The sequence below is a fragment of the Pseudophryne corroboree genome, chromosome 1 (assembly GCF_028390025.1).
Source record: "Pseudophryne corroboree isolate aPseCor3 chromosome 1, aPseCor3.hap2, whole genome shotgun sequence".
Classification (NCBI taxonomy): Eukaryota; Metazoa; Chordata; class Amphibia; order Anura; family Myobatrachidae; genus Pseudophryne; species Pseudophryne corroboree.
The window spans coordinates 475,059,264-475,077,053 of NC_086444.1; the positions used below are offsets into that span (position 1 = coordinate 475,059,264).

General features: G+C 44.0%; 1 protein-coding gene across 3 annotated transcripts in view; it reads left to right on the forward strand.

Moving 5' to 3' along the window:
* PTCH1 (patched 1) overlaps nt 1-17,790 on the forward strand; it is a 127,291-nt gene that overhangs the window by 59,759 nt on the left and 49,742 nt on the right. For 2 of the 3 annotated variants that reach the window (XM_063913748.1, XM_063913747.1), the window contains exons 3-5: nt 14,811-15,000; nt 17,125-17,194; nt 17,686-17,777. In XM_063913748.1, the coding sequence (XP_063769818.1) occupies nt 14,811-15,000; nt 17,125-17,194; nt 17,686-17,777 (352 nt within the window). Of the gene's footprint in view, nt 1-14,810; nt 15,001-17,124; nt 17,195-17,685; nt 17,778-17,790 lie in introns of those variants that run through there. The other variant, XM_063913749.1, reaches the window with a different exon arrangement.

Sequence of the window (17,790 nt, forward strand, 5' to 3'; positions counted from 1 at the left end):
TGACTTGTTTTAAGGACATTACATCAAAGTTGGATCAGCCTGTAGTGTGTTTTTCCACTTTAGTTTTGAGGATGACTCCAAATCCAGACCTCCATGGGTTAATACATTTGATTTCCATTGATAATTTTTGTGTGATTTTGTTGTCAGCACATTCAACTATGTAAAGAACAAAGGGGTATATGCAATTCACGGCGAATCGCGGCAATTTTTCGCCGTTTTTTTTTTTCGACTCAATTCGCCAGGTGAATTCTGGCAGGTGGCTGCCGGAATTCACCATATTCAATGAAAAACGGATTCGCCAGAACCGCGGGCGAAAATCGGCCGATTTGGCGGATTTTGCCGCGATTTTAAAAAACGGGAAAAAACGGGAAAATCCCGGAAAAAAAATGGGTGGGGTCCCCCCTCCAAAGCATAACCAGCCTCGGGCTCTTCGAGCTGGTCCTGGTTCTAAAAATGCAGGGAAAAATTGGGCATGGATCCCCCGTATTTTTAAAACCAGCACCGGGCTCTGCGCCTGGTGCTGGTGCCAAAAATACGGGGGACAAAAAGAGTAGGGGTCCCCCGTATTTTTAACACCAGCATCGGGCTCCACTAGCTGGACAGATAATGCCACAGCCGGGGGTCACTTTTATGCCGTGCCCTGCGGCCGTGGCATTAAATATCCAACTAGTCACCCCTGGCCGGGGTACCCTGGGGGAGTGGGGACCCCTTCAATCAAGGGGTCCCCCCCCAGCCACCCAAGGGCCAGGGGTGAAGCCCGAGGCTGTCCCCCCCCCCATCCAATGGGCTGCGGATGGGGGGGCTGATAGCCTTTTGTGATAATAAAAAGATATTGTTTTTTACAGTAGTACTACAAGTCCCAGCAAGCCTCCCCCGCAAGCTGGTACTTGGAGAACCACAAGTACCAGCATGCGGGAGAAAAACGGGCCCGCTGGTACCTGTAGTACTACTGGGAAAAAAATACCCAAATAAAAACAGGACACAGACACCTTGATAGTAAAACTTTATTACACACTACCGACACACACATACTTACCTATGTTGACACGCCGACTGCCACGGTCTCCGACGATCCGAGGGTACCTGTGAAAAAATTATACTCACCTTCCAGCGTCCAGAGATAAATCCACGTCCAGAGAGATAATCCACGTACTTGTAAAAAAAACAAAACGCAAATACCCGCTCCATACCGGACTGAAAGGGGTCCAATGCTTTCACATCAGACCCCTTTCCCCGAATGCCGGGACATCACGTGACTCCTGTCACTGAAGTCCCTTCAGCCAATCAGGAAGCGCTACTTCCGTGGCGCTCACCTGATTGGCTGTTCGCTGTCTGTGCTGTGACAGCGCATCGCAAAGCCGCTCCATTACTTTCAATGGTGGGAACTTTGCTGGTAGCGGTGGGGTCACCCGCCGGTCAGCCGCTGACCGGCGGGTGACCTCACCGCTAGCCGCTAAGTTCCCACCATTGAAAGTAATGGAGCGGCTTTGCGATGCGCTGTCACAGCACAGACAGCGAACAGCCAATCAGGTGAGCGCCACGGAAGTAGCGCTTCCTGATTGGCTGAAGGGACCTTTCTGTGACAGCTGTCACTGAGAGGTCTCTCTGCATTCGGGGATAGGGGTCCCATGTGTCAGCATGGGACCCCTTTCAGTCCGGCATGGAGCGGGTGTCCGGTTTGTTATTTTCTACAAGTACGTGGATTTATCTCTGGACCCTGGTTGAGGTGAGTATATTGATCTTTTATTTTCAGGTATCCGTGGATTCTACATGGAGAAGAGGACCGATGTCGGCGTGTGAACATAGGTAAGTATGTGTGTGTCGACGTATGAAATAAAGTTTTACTGTCGACGGTGTGTGTGTCCTGTTTTTATTTGGGTATTTTTTTTCCAGTAGTACTACAGGTACCAGCGGGCCCGCTTTTCTCCCGCATGCTGGTACTTGTGGTTCTCCAAGTACCAGCTTGCGGGGGAGGCTTGCTGGGACTTGTAGTACTGCTGGAAAAAACAATATTCTTTTCATGATCACAAAAGGCTATCAGCCCCCCCATCCGCAGCCCATTGGATGGGGGGGGACAGCCTCTGGCTTCACCCCTGGCCCTTGGGTGGCTGGGGGGGGGGGACCCCTTGATTGAAGGGGTCCCCACTCCCCCAGGGTACCCCGGCCAGGGGTGACTAGTTGGATATTTAATGCCACGGCCGCAGGGCACGGCATAAAAGTGACCCCCGGCTGTGGCATTATCTGTCCAGCTAGTGGAGCCCGATGCTGGTGTTAAAAATACGGGGGACCCCTACGCTTTTTGTCCCCCGTATTTGGCACCAGCACCAGGCGCAGAGCCCGGTGCTGGTTTTAAAAATACGGGGGATCCCCTGTCAATTTTCCCCCCGCATTTTTAGAACCAGGACCAGCTCGAAGAGCCCGAGGCTGGTTATGCTTTGGAGGGGGGACCCCACGCCATTTTTTTTTAGGATTTTACCGTTCCAGCAATAAAAAAAAAAATTAAAAAAAATAATATTTTAAAAAATATATAAATAATATTTGTGCCTCCAAAAAAAAAAAAAAAAAGTACCTAATCCCTTCTAATATAAATAGATCTGCTATTCCCAAAAAAAAAAACACAAAAAAAAACATGTTTAAATTTTTTTTATTTGTTTTCACCCTCCAAAGTGTGGCGGATTGAAAATGACGAATTTGCTGTCTAAAAGCACTGCTGTCGAATTTCCAAACTTGAATTGAATATGCTTTGGTCGAATTGCAGCACTTATATCATTGCAGAAAAGTCGAATTTGCAAAAATTCGAATTTCAAAAAGTCGAATTTTGAAAGTCCGTTTTTTGGTCGGAAAGCACTGAATTGCATAGGCGAATTTTTTTTTAGGTCGAAAATGACCCGAAATTCGACAATTTCGGGAATTCGACCGCAATTGCATATACCCCAAAGTATTTAATAAAAATCTTTCATTCATTCAGATCTAGGATGTGTTATTTTGGGTTCACTACGGCTGGCCGGCGGTCGGGCTCCCGGCGACCAGCATACCGGCGCCGGGAGCCCGACCGCCGGCTTACCGACAGCGTGGCGAGCGCAAATGAGCCCCTTGCGGGCTCGCTGCGCTCGCCACGCTACAGGCACGGTGGCGCGCTACGCGCGCCACACTATTTTATTCTCCCTCTATGGGGGTCGTGGACCCCCACGAGGGAAAATAAGTGTCGGTATGCCGGCTGTCGGGCTCCTAGCGCCGGTATACTGAGCGCCGGGAGCCCGACCGCCGGCATACAGAAGACCACCCGTTATTTTAGTGTTTCCTTTATTTTTTTGAGCAGTGTATATACATTAATTATATATATATATATTTTTTTTTTCTCCAAAGTTTTGGGGCCCGTAGCCCCTTTCACACCTTGATATATGGGCTACGGGCCCCGAAACTTTGGAGTTTTGATGTTACCTTTTTGAAATACACTACTCACTTTAAAAGACCAGGGAGTGGCGCCACCTCTTCGTATCATTGTACTTCAATTTCACGGAGGGCACCAGGGCCAAATCTCTGTTAATAGGAGTGCCGGACATCTAGACATAAAGTATATATAAAAATATATATATTTACTGCATCCATCCTTCTTATTCACATTTTAATTGAATAAGTACACAACATTTTTTTTCTAAATACTTTTTACAAAGTCCTGTATATTAATGGATTTTTCTTTTTCGTCTTTTTTTTTTTTTTATTACTCCTTTTTTTTTCCTTTTCTTTCTTTCTTTCTTTCTTTCTTTCTTTCTTTCTTTCTTTCTTTCTTTCTTTCTTTCTTTCTTTCTTTCTTTCTTTCTTTCTTTCTTTCTTTCTTTCTTTCTTTCTTTCTTTCTTTCTTTCTTTCTTTCTTTCTTTCTTTCTTTCTTTCTTTCTTTCTTTCTTTCTTTCTTTCTTTCTTTCTTTCTTTCTTTCCTTAAGGGTTTCTGGCCCCCAGCTCAGGAATCCTGACCAAAATGCCAGAAGTATTACACAGTCAAGGATTGCAATGTAAACAGTGCTCTCTGCCATAAGAGCAGGGTGGTCCTTTTTTTTTTATTTTTACTTTAGCAAGGGGGAGAGGAGGAAAAATGCCTCAGCTCTCAGCACAGTAGTTGTAGTGTTATTTGTGTTTTGGCTGCACAGATGGGTTTTCTTGTGAGCTACAGTATGAGAGTACAGATGAATTCATATTTGGATGAGGAGAACCTAGCATCTGAAACTCTGAGATGCTGTGCTATGAAATGCTGCTAGGATGTAATTGCTTGGGTTGGCACGATAACGCTTTACAATTGGAAGGGTGTGTGGAAATCTATATATGTGTAAGTGATAGTGAAGTAATTGCTAGTTAGTACTCTGGCTATAGAGTGCAAATGTATTGAAAATGTGGTATATGGGTGCCACACACAGTGTTTGGGCAGATATCCGATCCAAAAGGTGTAACCCTAATGGTATGGTTTGAAGAAATGATCGTAGATGTATAATAATCGATATTAAAGTGCCTGTAGTTTTGCAATTTCCACAAGACAGAAGATCTAAAGTAACCTTTTTAAAATATAAATACAACTACTAATTCTAATTGCAAACAGATACAAATAATGGACAAATACAGATGGATAAGAACAGGGAAAAGAGTGGAGAAGTTTCCCATAGCAACCGATCACCTTCTACTTATCTTTTTATAGAAATGCTACTGTAGGTAGAATTTGATTGTTTTCACTGATTGATGTATTTCCCCCTATGCATAATAAAGGATGTAAGCTACTTTACTTGGTGGGCAAATAAGATGACAGTACTCAGGAATGACTCTTGTCATCACTGTGTCCTTGCAGCGAGTGGGCGTGTCTTTGTGGATTCAGCGAGTGGGCGTGTCATTGTGGATTCAGCGAGTGGGCGTGTCTGTGGATGCAGCGAGTGGGCGTGTCTCTGTGGATGCAGCGAGTGGGCTTGTCTCTGTGGGTGCAGCGAGTGGGCATGTCTCTGTGGGTGCAGCGAGTGGGCATGTCTCTGTGGGTGCAGCGAGTGGGCATGTCTCTGTGGGTGCAGCGAGTGGGCGTGTCTGTGGGTGCAGCGAGTGGGCGTGTCTTTGTGGATTCAGCGAGTGGGCGTGTCATTGTGGATTCAGCAAGTGGGTGTGTCTGTGGATGCAGCGAGTGGACGTGTCTCTGTGGATGCAGCGAGTGGGCTTGTCTCTGGGTGCAGCGAGTGGGCGTGTCTGTGGGTGCAGCGAGTGGGCGTGTCTGTGGGTGCAGCGAGTGGGCGTGTCTGTGGGTGCAGCGAGTGGGTGTGTCTCTGTGGGTGCAGCGAGTGGGTGTGTCTCTGTGGGTGCAGCGAGTGGGTGTGTCTCTGTGGGTGCAGCAAGTGGGTGTGTCTCTGTCGGTGCAGCAAGTGGGCGTGTCTCTGTGGGTGCAGCGAGTGGGCCTGTTAGGAGGCTATGCTCACACGTATGCATTTCTTTCCCAGATGCTTTATCTTGTGTGACAGAGAAAATGTAATGAGCAAGCATGGTGTATGGGTTATGTCTCTATACCACAGTAGTGGTCAGGTATATCAACAGCATTGCTGTCACTTCTGACGTGACATTTGCTAAGAGTTTCTGTTGTATATTAAAAAGAGCAGTCTCTTCTCACATCCATAATAAGTAACGCTAGCTGTTTTAATTCATTGACCAGGTAAAATAATAATTTTAAAGCCAACCGGTTCTGATCAGGGTTCATTATTAAACCAATTCTTGTGACAGGAAAGAAATCTACAAGCAAGGCCGGTAAATATTTTGGTGGAAGATGTAGAAATGCTGTATGGCTTGTGTAATGCACACTAAACACACAATGTCATGTGCAACAGTTTCACAGGGCTGGTGAAGAAATGCCCCTCTTTCCCTTTGTTTCCCACACCAATTGATTTATCATTTTGCTTGCAAGCAGACTTGAGTGTTAGGGCACGAACACACTCACTTTTCTATCGTAACTTTTGTTGCGGACTGAAACCAGTTGACTTGAATGCATTTTTCTGTGGCCTGAATGAAGCCAGCAACGTGGAAAAATCTTGCCATTCAAGGCCGTCTGAATGTACATTTCAGCCACACAGTAAGCCGCATTGGTAGGCAGTGGACTGCTAAATACAACCATTTTTCGCAGCAGAGAGTTAGACAGGTGATTAGCATAATTAGCACAGAGTAGGCTATACATATGGTAATGTTAAATGTGTAAATGCCAGCTGCGGTGTAAAATTTATGTCAGGGGTCGACAGGGTTGTGCGAAAGTATTGTGTTACCGCTGCAGGTCAAAGCCCCCTTTGCCTACACCCTTTTCTCTTGTTGGTGAATGCAACTGCAGAATAGAAAAAGCAGAAACCTGGCAGATAAGGCTCTGATTGAGCAAGCAACAGGGGGAAAATTGTATTCTGTTCTACTGCACTATAGTTACACCGCGCATCCTAGCTCTAGCATTCGCTGATGAAGCCTCCTATAATGATGATAGTATGGGCTGCGTATGTGCGTGACCAGCAAGCTGTAGCCAGTTAATGTGACCGAAGGAAATCATTCTGTAGCTCTCTTGCTAAATGTACAATTCCCTTGTGGTTTTTGTGTATAGGTTGGTATGCTTATTCCCCAGACTCCTCCAGACGCCTAAACCACAACATTGCCTCCACATTGAAAAGCACCATTAAGTGTTGCATGTACACAAATGTATATTTAATAGAGGGCATGTTGGACAGTAGAGAAGTCAGTTTTCTTTGTTGCGATAAACTGTATATTCATGTCAGGGTCTCCTTTTTGCAAGTAGTAGTGGTGTTGACAGACTATAGTTCACACCACACTGACCTTGTGATGAAACTTCCTCAAGGCCGCAGGGGGTCCTTATGAATCAAGTCCTAATCCAGCTAATCCTGATCGCAACAAAAATCATGAAAGTGGCCCCCAGTGCTGTGTTTCTCTCCGCACAGATGCAGAGAGGGAACAGGGCTTGGTATAAATCAGTGTATATGATGCTGGGGAGCCTGTGTGAAGCTTGGGGGCTTCTTTTGTGCTTTGCCCCATGTGGCCTCAAGTAGGAAGCCAATGAAAGGAGAACACGATGCATAATGAGAAGTGTTCAGAGCCATGAAGTGATGTCAGCCCTACCCAAGGCAAGGCAAGAGAAGTGGGGCTAACATTATGCAATAGCTTCAAGTAAGGGGGGAAATGTTTTTACTGCAGATATAGTCATTTTTATTATTATTTTTTGCACATTTTCCAGTCAAACTATTCCATATAATGGCCATTTTGTGACACCTGTTGTAACATTGTCCAACTTTAATGAACAGATTATATTAACTGCACAGACATTCATATTATATATATATATATATATATATATATATATTATATATACATACACACACACTGCAGTCTTGGTTTCATATTTTTATATTTGTTTGTATATAGCTAATCAATTAATCCTGGTTTTTTTTTGTTTCTTTTTTGCCAAGTTGCCACTAAATATGATATAATTATCGTGTGTGTGTGTGTGTGTGTGTGTGTGTGTGTGTTGTGGTGCTAAGAGGAGTTGACAGTGAGCTCCTTGTTTGCAGTGCTGTCTGTTGAGATTTCTGAATGAACCATTTTAAGTATCCAGTGAAAAATGGTCTGCATGACAGGTCCAGTGTTGTGTTTGGAACTGGTGGGCATGTAAGAAATATGGAGTTGGGGTGGGCCATGACAGGCAGCAGTATCATGCTGGGGGAGTGCTGACCTGACCTGATTGTCTCTGACAGTGAGAGCAGTTCTGCTTCACTGCAAGGATTTTCAATAGGAAACCTTTTTGGTAGCAGATGGCATAACAAGCAGCTGGTTAGGAATCCTGAGGAAGAATAGAGACCTGTATGTTCAGCACTTATATTTTCATCTCCTCTGGTGTAGATGATCTATTAGTGAACTGTAAACACTCTGACCACCTCTTTTACTTGAAATTTGACTAATTTTGTTGACTTTTTTTGTACTTTATGAAAATACATTTTTGCTAGACTAATGAGTAGGTGAAATTAAATAAATTGGTGGATTTTTGTTACTGACATTCCTTTTCTCCCTTAATGAACATTTGTTATTGCCGCGGGGAAGGAGTTGTTACTGGGTACTGGTAGGGATCCTTCTGGTGATACTGGAACCTAAAGACTACAGTGATTTCCACCATCTGAAGATGCCATTACAGTAGCTATCCAGGTCAAACTCCAAAGAGCTAAGTATTTTGGAGTTTGATACTGTAAATTGGCCTAGCCCCATTCAGAATTCTGGGGCCTGCCAGTAACGTGCGCCGTTACTTATAGCTGCTCCTGCATTCAGCTTTTAGTAAATTGCCCAATAACAATGCAGCTGCTTCATGATTTTGACTTGATAAATAGGCCCATTTTTTCAAGTGCAGCATGTTGGAAGTGTGTGGGGTTTTATTTATTTATTTTTATCTGATAGCACTAGAGTGAGCTCTGGCTCACTTATTTGTTATGTTATTGTTGATTCTATTACAAGCCATACAGTGTTAATATCCTTACCTACAAGAATGCCATGTTGTGTTAGCATGAGATAGCACCAAAGGTCCCTTTCACAGTGCATTGTCCATTTTAGTCTTGTCCCTAGTTTCAGAAGTGCACCCTTTATTACCATCAATGAATATAGGGGGTTATTCAGGTTTATTAGCAAACCAAAAAAGCACACTAATGGGCAAAACCATGTTGCACTGCGGGTGGGCCAGATGTAACATGTGCAGAGAGATTTAGATTTGGGTGGGTTATATTTCTGTGCAGGGTAAATACTGGCTGGTTTGTTTTTACACTGCAATTTAGATTTCGGTTTGAACACACCCCACCCAAATCTTATGGGCCCTACACACTAGCAGATAATACTGAAAGATATGAACGATCTCGTTCATTAATGAATGAGATACCGTTCATATTTTTCAGCGTGGAGGCACCAGTGATGAACGATGTGTGGACCCGCGCTCGTTCATCGCTGGTGCCCCGCCGCTTGTGCATGCAGGCCAATATGGACGAGATCGTCCATATTTGCCTGCACTTCTATGGAGCCGGGTGACGGGGGGAGGTAAGAAACTTCACTCCCCCCGTCACTGCCCCCCCCCCCCCCACCACCACCACCGGGTCGCCCGTCGGCTGTATCTGCCATCGGGCAGCTCGGCGGCAGATCTATCAGTGTGCAGGGCCCATAACTCTCTCTGCACATGTTACATCTGCCCCACCTGCAGTGCAGCATGGTTTTGCTAACAAACCTGAATAACCCCCATAGTTTGCAGAGCAGGATAGCAGCTGAAGTTTGCACAGCCCAAGTTGGGGCAGAGTGAAGGCATATGGGGGATCATTCCGAGTTTGCTCGCTAGCAGTTTTTAGCAGCTGTGCAAACGCTATACCGCCTCCCACTGGGAGTGCATTTTAGCTTAGCAGAAGTGCGAACGAAAGGATTGCAGAGTGGCTGCAAAATAATTTTGTGCAGTTTCAGAGTAGCTTCAGACCTACTCAGCGCTTGCGATGACTTCAGACTGTTCAGTTCCGGATTTGACGTCACGAACACGCCCTGCGTTCGGCCAGCCACGCCTGCGTTTTTCCTGGCACGCCTGCGTTATTTCGAAAACTGTCAGTTGACACCCAGAAACGCCCACTTAATGTCACTCACTCTGCGGCCACCATTGTGACTGAAAAGCTTCGCTAGACCCTGTGTGAAACTACATCGGCCGCTGTGAAAGTACGTTGCGCATGCGCATTGTGCCGCATACGCAGAAGTGCCGCTTTTTTTTGCTTCATTGCTGCGCAGCGAACATTTTCAGCTAGCGATCAACTCGGAATGACCCCCATGGTGCAAGCTATAGAGTAGAAGCACCTAGTTTTGCAGAGATTTCCTTAACCACAGTATTGTAATGACCTGACTGGGTAGACTGGGCACCGTTTGTAAAGGGAACAAATGTTTCCACTTTACACCAATATTTTATTTTTGCTCCAGCTTCGAGTGGGATCCTTTTTTGCACCTCAAGGTTTACTTTGGCATACAAACTCTCATTTGTGGGAGTACTTTGAGTAATGTAATAAAAAGATGACACATACATAAGATCCACATGTAATACAGGCAGATCCAATGTCTCCTCACTCATGATGGGTTTAATGAAAGGGGTGCAGTGCTACTATGGTGATAGGGTGGTCCTGAGCCATATGCTGCAAATTGTTAAATTTGACATCAATCTTATTAAAAGAAGTGTGACAGAAAACCCTATAAACTGTGGCTGTTGAGGAGATAAATGAATGTGACTTTTGTTATTATTAATCAAAAATGTATCCTATCATGGAGCTGAATAGTGTTTTGTGTATGTAACAAATATATAGACTGATTTGTAAAAAAGTATAATCCCACTCCCACCTGAGTCAGGTATGTTGGGCTTTGCTTTTCCATTTTAGCCCTTAGTCTGGCATTATAGGTAGTTTGTTGTTGTTGTTGTTTTTTTCCTCCTGCAATGGTAATGCTGGGTGTTGTCACTATACTGTCACCAGCAGTAATCCTGGTATCATAGCCACATGCTGCTGGACCAGATAATAGTTGCAAATATACTTACATGAGACTAATCTTGTGCAGAATTCTGAGGGATGGCTTCCTTGTGAGCAGATCGCCTGTATGTCTATTGGAGTAATGGTGCCCAACAGCACTGAGGTCGTGGGTGTGATTCCCACCATGGCCCTAACTGTGGGGAGTTTTTCTATTCTCCCCGTGCTTGCGTGGGCTTTCTCCAGGTATTCTGGTTACATACTACAAATTGTAGGTAACTGGTTTCCAACAAAAATGAATTGCTGTGTGTGTGTGTGTGTGTGTGTGTGTGTGTGTGTGTGTGTGTGTGTGTGTGTGTGTGTGTGTGTGTGTGTGTGTACATGTGGTAGGGAATATAGGTTGTAAACTCCACTGGGCAGGGACTGTATGGCAAGATATTCTCTGTAAAGTGCTGTGGAATATGTTTGCATTATATAAGTAAATAAAATAATGACCTTCTTACCTGAGGTCCTTAACGTAAGCCTTGACTTGCCGCTGGTCATATGAGAGTAAAAGTGGGTGCTTACACATGGCCTATTCTGCAATATAATATTTTGCTAAATAGTTATCATGTGAATATTCATCCTAATTGACTAGTCAGTCATTGATTAATTTACTTCAAGAGTATTTGAAGTTATTAGGGGCGATTCACTAATTTTCTCCCACGGCTACCACTAGGGGGTGCAAAATGGATCAATTCAATTGTTGCTCCTTCTGGGCGCCCCTTAGCCACTGCCTCCTGAGGCGTTGTGAAGAAATGTGCAAAAAAGGCGGTCTTTCAGATGGGATTAGCCGCTCTTTGAGCAACAATTGAATTGCTCTGATGGGCGTCCATTACTTTGGACCATACTTGCCACTCTCCTGCAAGTGCCGTGAGACTAACAATATGTTGGGCAGTCCCCTACACCCACAAAAGAGTGTGCAGAACTCTGTCATACCACCCGCTTTCTAGTGAAGCTTGCAGGATGAGGAGATCATCCCTCGAACTGCAGTGCCTGGTGGAGGGTGCAGGGCTAAGTAACACAAATGTGAGTCATTTAGCCCTGCCCCCTTCCACGGATCTGTGAATTGTGTCATTTTTGGGGCGAGGCCTAGTGATGTGCAGCCCGGCCCTGTCCCCTGCACTGATAAGCAGTATCTCCTATTCGGGCTTCTACAGGGGAGATTCTAATTAAAGGCAAGTATGGTTTGGGCGTCCAAAAAAACATCTGAATCGCCCCCAGAGGCTTTTATTTGTGTAAAAAAAAAAAAAAAGAAAGAAAGGTGGCAGTCACAATTGGGCTGGCATCTACACCCATGTTCCGGTGTCAGATCTTTTTATGTTTATGTTTTCATCACTTTCTTGTGTGTGTGGTTTTGATTATTTTATACTATACAAAAAATTGCAATGATGCAAGTATTGCTAGAATTTGCATATATTCTACCAACCATTTTAGGAACTTATTTACAAATCTTCTGAAAATTTACACATTAACTATGATTATCACATATCTACTACCTGATTTTGCGTTCTGCATAACTTATCAAATGGGTTCAGCAGGCACCTCACCTCCAATAAGATGCTGTCCAGAGGAAAAGGAATCATTACAATTATAGCTTTTACTATCTCCAGACTGCTGGGTTTGTACCAGGTGATACAACTGCGTGTGGGTCAAACTAAGATAATGAAAACTTAGGATGTCCATCGATGATTGTAAACCATCTATGTTTGTGTAGAATACTTTTACCATCGAAGACAGAGAACCAGGTGGTTTCTTGCCATTTATGGTAGCCATGGGACCTTTTTATTTTGCTGTTTACATGGTGCTACTGTACAGAGCTGCTAGGCTGTCAGCCAGCAGTCTTGCGCCACCCCTGGCTATTAAGGCCCCTACACACGTCATGATATAGCTGCCGATCCGACAAATTGGAATGTTATAGCAGCTATATTGTTCCGTGTGTGGGCATGATGTTGTCCATTGAGCACACCCTTGGTGCCGCCCGCATCGCTGCTCTTTCTTCAAATGACCAGCGATGCGCCTAGACAACCAGATGTAGTGCTATGCGGAGGAGGGCCCCGTGTATGGAGACTGCCCGATATGTCGGCTCTCGGACGTTCCGTCGCATTAGCCGCACACATCAATCCATGTATGGACAGCCTTACACATACAGTGTGCTATGCAGGGCAAGGGATGGCCTGCCTCCATGAGGGCTCAGCTGTCAGTCACAGCCCAGCACCGCCCCCAGCTCTTGCACAGAAGCAGCAGCACCAACCGCTGCATATACTGACTCTCTTATGCGCATGTGCAAAAACACCAATGGTAAATCATCGATGGCACTACACAAAATAGTTACCTACCATCAATTGTTTGTGCCACAATCGACATCACTGGTAAACATCGATGGAGGATACACCAATGGCCATTCCTAGGGAAAACTGTGTGAAGAGGGAGGGGCGGAGCTCCAGCCCACTGGGAGGGAAATTCAGATTGTACTAGCCAATGGATACCAGCTCAGAAAAGCTTGTTAAATAACCCTGTGTTGCTATCCTGATAGAGAACAATCTGAGATGGTGGTAGTCTGTGAAAGTTTAGTAAACACTCCTCTGCATTATAGCTGTAATAAATACTAGTATCACTTGATTTTGCCATTTTCATGTGAAAACAAATGTACTTTTTATTAAAGTGATCCTTAAAATGTTTATTTCTAGCTCTCCCTGTTTTTACTTTTTGTAGCAGACTTTATAATTACACCTCTTTGTGTTTGCACGTTGATGTCCTAATGAGTGGGGTGGCCCACATGGTGCTAGTTGTTACAGTCATAACGGAGAGTTTGCATACCAAGGGCGAGCCTATTATACACAGTCCATCTCGTGATGAACTTTCATTTTTTACAAAGATGCCCGGGCTTGTACTTAGTGTAACTTGCAGAGCCAGCAGTAGTGATATCCGCTGTCCCTTCAAGTTACATCCTCTGGATATCGAAGGAGTCTTTCACATTTATGAAAGAATCCTCTTGAGAATCTGAACGGCACACAGTGTCGAATTCAGGAGCTGGGCAGAGGCTTCGGGAGATGATCCATCTTCTGCGAGTATGCCTCCATAGGCATAGAGCGGATTACGCCATTTAAGGATAGTGTAAACCAATAGGGACAAAGGGGTCAGACTGTAGTCCTCATTGATGATTGGGACTGCGGTCTGCAGCGCTAATGAGCCTTTGCCGGAAATTTCTGTGAAATGTGGGAATACATGAAATTATGCAGAAACTGGGCTTGATAAATAGGCCCCCAAATCTTTTATGGAAATGTAATATGTCACCATCTTTTAGGGTTAAGGCAATGTTTCCTACCATACCATAGACACCGGTCCCAAGAGTTACGCTTACAAATTCATGTTTTAACAAAACACCATGAAACTTTGTTCAGAAAGCTTGGTTACAGTTGATGATGCATATGCCATAGTCTTGTGTATCCTGATAGTGGAAATGTTTTATTGGGACATTGAGTTCATATTTGTACAGTATATAATATATACTGTTTACTGTTCTCAGATTGTTATGCCTGTATCTCTGTCACTGTTACATATATGAAGAACAGTCCATTAACTCTTACTTTTACTGTTCTAGAAGATATTTGTGTTTATGACCAAGCTTTAAAAGGATGACATTTATCAGTGACACACCGCTTAATCCTGGAATTAACCAATTTCTAACGTAATGTCTACTAATAATGCTGTATCCTAGTATTGTTTAAAGGTCAAAATTTAAACAATTTATTAGGAGAGAGTGAGAGAGAGAGAGACTGCAACTTTTGTAACATTAGTGTAAAGGAAAATTGCTTTAGCTCTGCCAATTTTTTTTTTTTTTTTTCCTGTGCGGATGTATGTACATAAAAGCCATTGATCGTGAAATGTGCTATAGGACCAGACTGTTTATACAAGTGCAAGAAATTGTACAAAAAATGTGCAGTCTGCTCTGCAAGGAAAGCCTTCTTGATTTAGTTTCTCCATATGGAAGCCTTGTATTGGAGCAGGGGTAAAAGTAAACTTCAAGCAAAATTAAGGTTATTTGTGATCTGATTATTGCCTTGATATAGTTTCTTGCCAAACCTTTTCTGTGCATTAGAGAACAGGAGTAGGTGCCCTTTGGCTGGCAAAACATCGTGAAAATAGTAGATTACCAGTAGATTAAGAACGACACGCTACCTAACGCTATCTTAGAGCAGCAGCCTATCTTTATGATGTGCAGAAAATGATTTGTACATTCAATTTGCTTTCAGTTGGTGGACGAGTAAGCCGTGAATTAAATTACACCCGCCAGAAGATCGGGGAGGAAGCCATGTTCAATCCACAGCTCATGATCCAGACTCCACTAGAGAATGGTGCTAATGTTCTAACAACTGAAGCTCTAAAGCAACATCTTCACTCAGCACTTGAAGCCACCAAGGTGCAAGTCCACATGTACAACAAGTAAATGTCAATTTTTTTAGATGTTCTCTATACAATGTACTGCACGGTTTCTGAAATGATTTCTTGTGTTCACAACATAAATTATCTTTCACTTGTTTACATTTTCCCTGGGTACTCAGATTTCCTACACACAACTGGAGAATCAAATGGGAGGGTAGAGTTTCATGTGGAGTTTACTGAAATGCCAAATGTCAAGGTGATGACCCAACTTGTATGTTCTAGAACCTTTCGCTTATGTAAACTTTCCTAAAACAATAATTCTGCTTTTTGTTGCAAAGCTTGTACAAAAAGTGCTTAAATTTGAGCCGTTGGGTAAAGGAATGGATATAAAACTGGTTCTGTAACTGCAGAAATCCCAGATACAGGAAGAAGACAAAAATAGTGTCCGTGTCTATGTGTAAGAAAACTATAGCTAGGTTTCAGTGAATTACCAGCATAAAACATCTTTACAGCCCCTAGTAGCAAGGTGTATTATGTAATCTCTGTTCTGAATATCCAACAGTGGGGGTAAGGACTTGAATGAGCTTGAAGGGTAATGTGCATGGGGTCCAGGAAATCTGCGTTGGAATACTGAGCCTGTTCTCAACACGCCCACATTTTAGAAGACTGTCCCCATTGCCTCTCTGCTCCGCCACCCCCCAAACAGCTGCTGCGGCTTTGGAATTCTGTGAGCGAGATCGCTGAGATCAGCACATGCACTGTACAGATCCTGCGGATTAACCCAATTATAAACACTGGAGATGTGTATAAACCCTCGGGTGCACGTACAACTCTGAATCCGGCTCAGTGACAGCAAGTATTTATGGCTTGCTACTGTGCATGCGCAAAAAGACTAGCAAACCCTTATTGTGCATGTGCAAACTGTTAGTGCAGTGGCGAACGCAGCCGCATACAGAATTGCTATTACTTGAGAAGGCACTTGTGATCCTGGGCGCTTCATGGTGTTGAATGGGAAGTGACATAAAGTCATCGCAAAAAGGGGTGGCGTTATAGGAGTGACGTGGGCGTGTTCCAGCATGCGGCTGCTATCCTTTGAAGCCACAGTGGCCATTTATAAAGAAAGTTACACGTGAGACTCTGCACCAGCCATCGGCTGCTTGAGGAGTTTATTTTATTCTGACAGTGGGGGTCATTCTGAGTTGATCGCTCTCTAGCAGTTTTAGCAGCCGTGCAAACGCTATGCCGCCGCCCACTGGGGAGTGTATTTTAGATTAGCAGAAGTACGAACGCATGTGCAGCCGAGCTCTGCAAAACCAGTTTGTGCAGTTTCAGAGTAGCTCTGAACCTACTCAGCGCTTGCGATCACTTCAGCCTATTCGTGTCCGGATTTGATGTCATACACCCGCCCAGCGAACGCCCAGCCACACCTGCGTTTTTTCAGACACGCCTGTGTTTTTGCAAACACTCCCTGAAAACGGTCAGTTGATACCCAGAAACGCCCCCTTCCTGTCAATCTTCTTGCGGCCGTCAGTGCGAAGGAAAACTTCGCTATAAACTGTGCACAACCACAAAGAGCTTTGTACCCGTACGTCGCGCGTGCGCATTGCGTGGCATACACATGCGCATAAATGCAGTTTTTTCACCTGATCGCTGCGCTGCGAAAATCGTCAGCGAGCGATCAACTCGGAATGACCCCCTGTGTGCAGATGGTGGAGAGATCTTATCCACCAGCGCACTTGAGCAATGTGCTGATAAGAAAAGTGGGTGTTGCTGGGTTGGCATAGGAGGAATGCTTACACTGGCATCTGCATATTTTCACAGCTGAGAATCTATGAGTATTTGCAGCCACACATGGACTGCATGCACCTCTGACTCCGCCCCTTTATTCTAATATGGTATTGAACCCTAATGTGTCTTACCTCAGCGCTGTGTGGTAATCGCCCATAATACCCATTTGTTAGCAGCCCTATATTGCATGCACAAATTGTTAGATTCTAAATCTTTTGCAGCTTTTTGTTTTATTAGCTGTTGGCAGATACATTACTATCTGCTGATAACTAAAATGATGGTAGTGTAAAGTTACTGTGACAATAAAGGGATGCATGCTAATGACTGCAGTTATGAGAAAACAGCTCTGTTTTATTAAGGATTAAATTGTCCTTTTTTATTTCTTTTTTTGAATAGGCCTTGGAAACTAGAAAATTTATGCTTTAAATCAGGAGAACTTATCACTGAAGCTGCGTATATGAACCAGGTAAATATATGAGAATAATCCTATATAATAAAAAGCTAATATTGCTCCTCACCTATATGGGGGGAATTCAAGTGTTTTGCGTGCCGGTGGCCACTAGATGGCACCCCACAAAGCAATTCAAGTGTTGCTCGATTTGGGCGTGCACAGCCGCCGACGCTGACATTACCGCAATGATGTTCCGTCATTTTGACGGGCTGTTAACGAGTAGCTTTAGAATTAAATATACTCTTCTTTGAATAAGTATGATGAGATAATGGTTAGTTAGGATGGATTATGTACATCCCCTATAACTATCTTCATTTAGTTTTATTGTATGGGCAATATAGTACTATCGGTCTTTCTAGCCTTTCCCTGTTGTTCTCACACCACCATACTGGAAGACAGTTTAGTAATTTTCAGGCCCTAAGAACAAGACTTAGGGTTATTAATTGGACCACATTAAAAACTGACACTCTTCCACATAATTACTCATGTTTCATTTAATTTCTCAGATCATAGAATCGCTATATCCTTGTTTAATTATCACACCTTTGGACTGCTTTTGGGAAGGAGCAAAACTTCAGTCCGGACTGGCCTATCTACCGTAAGCTTACCAC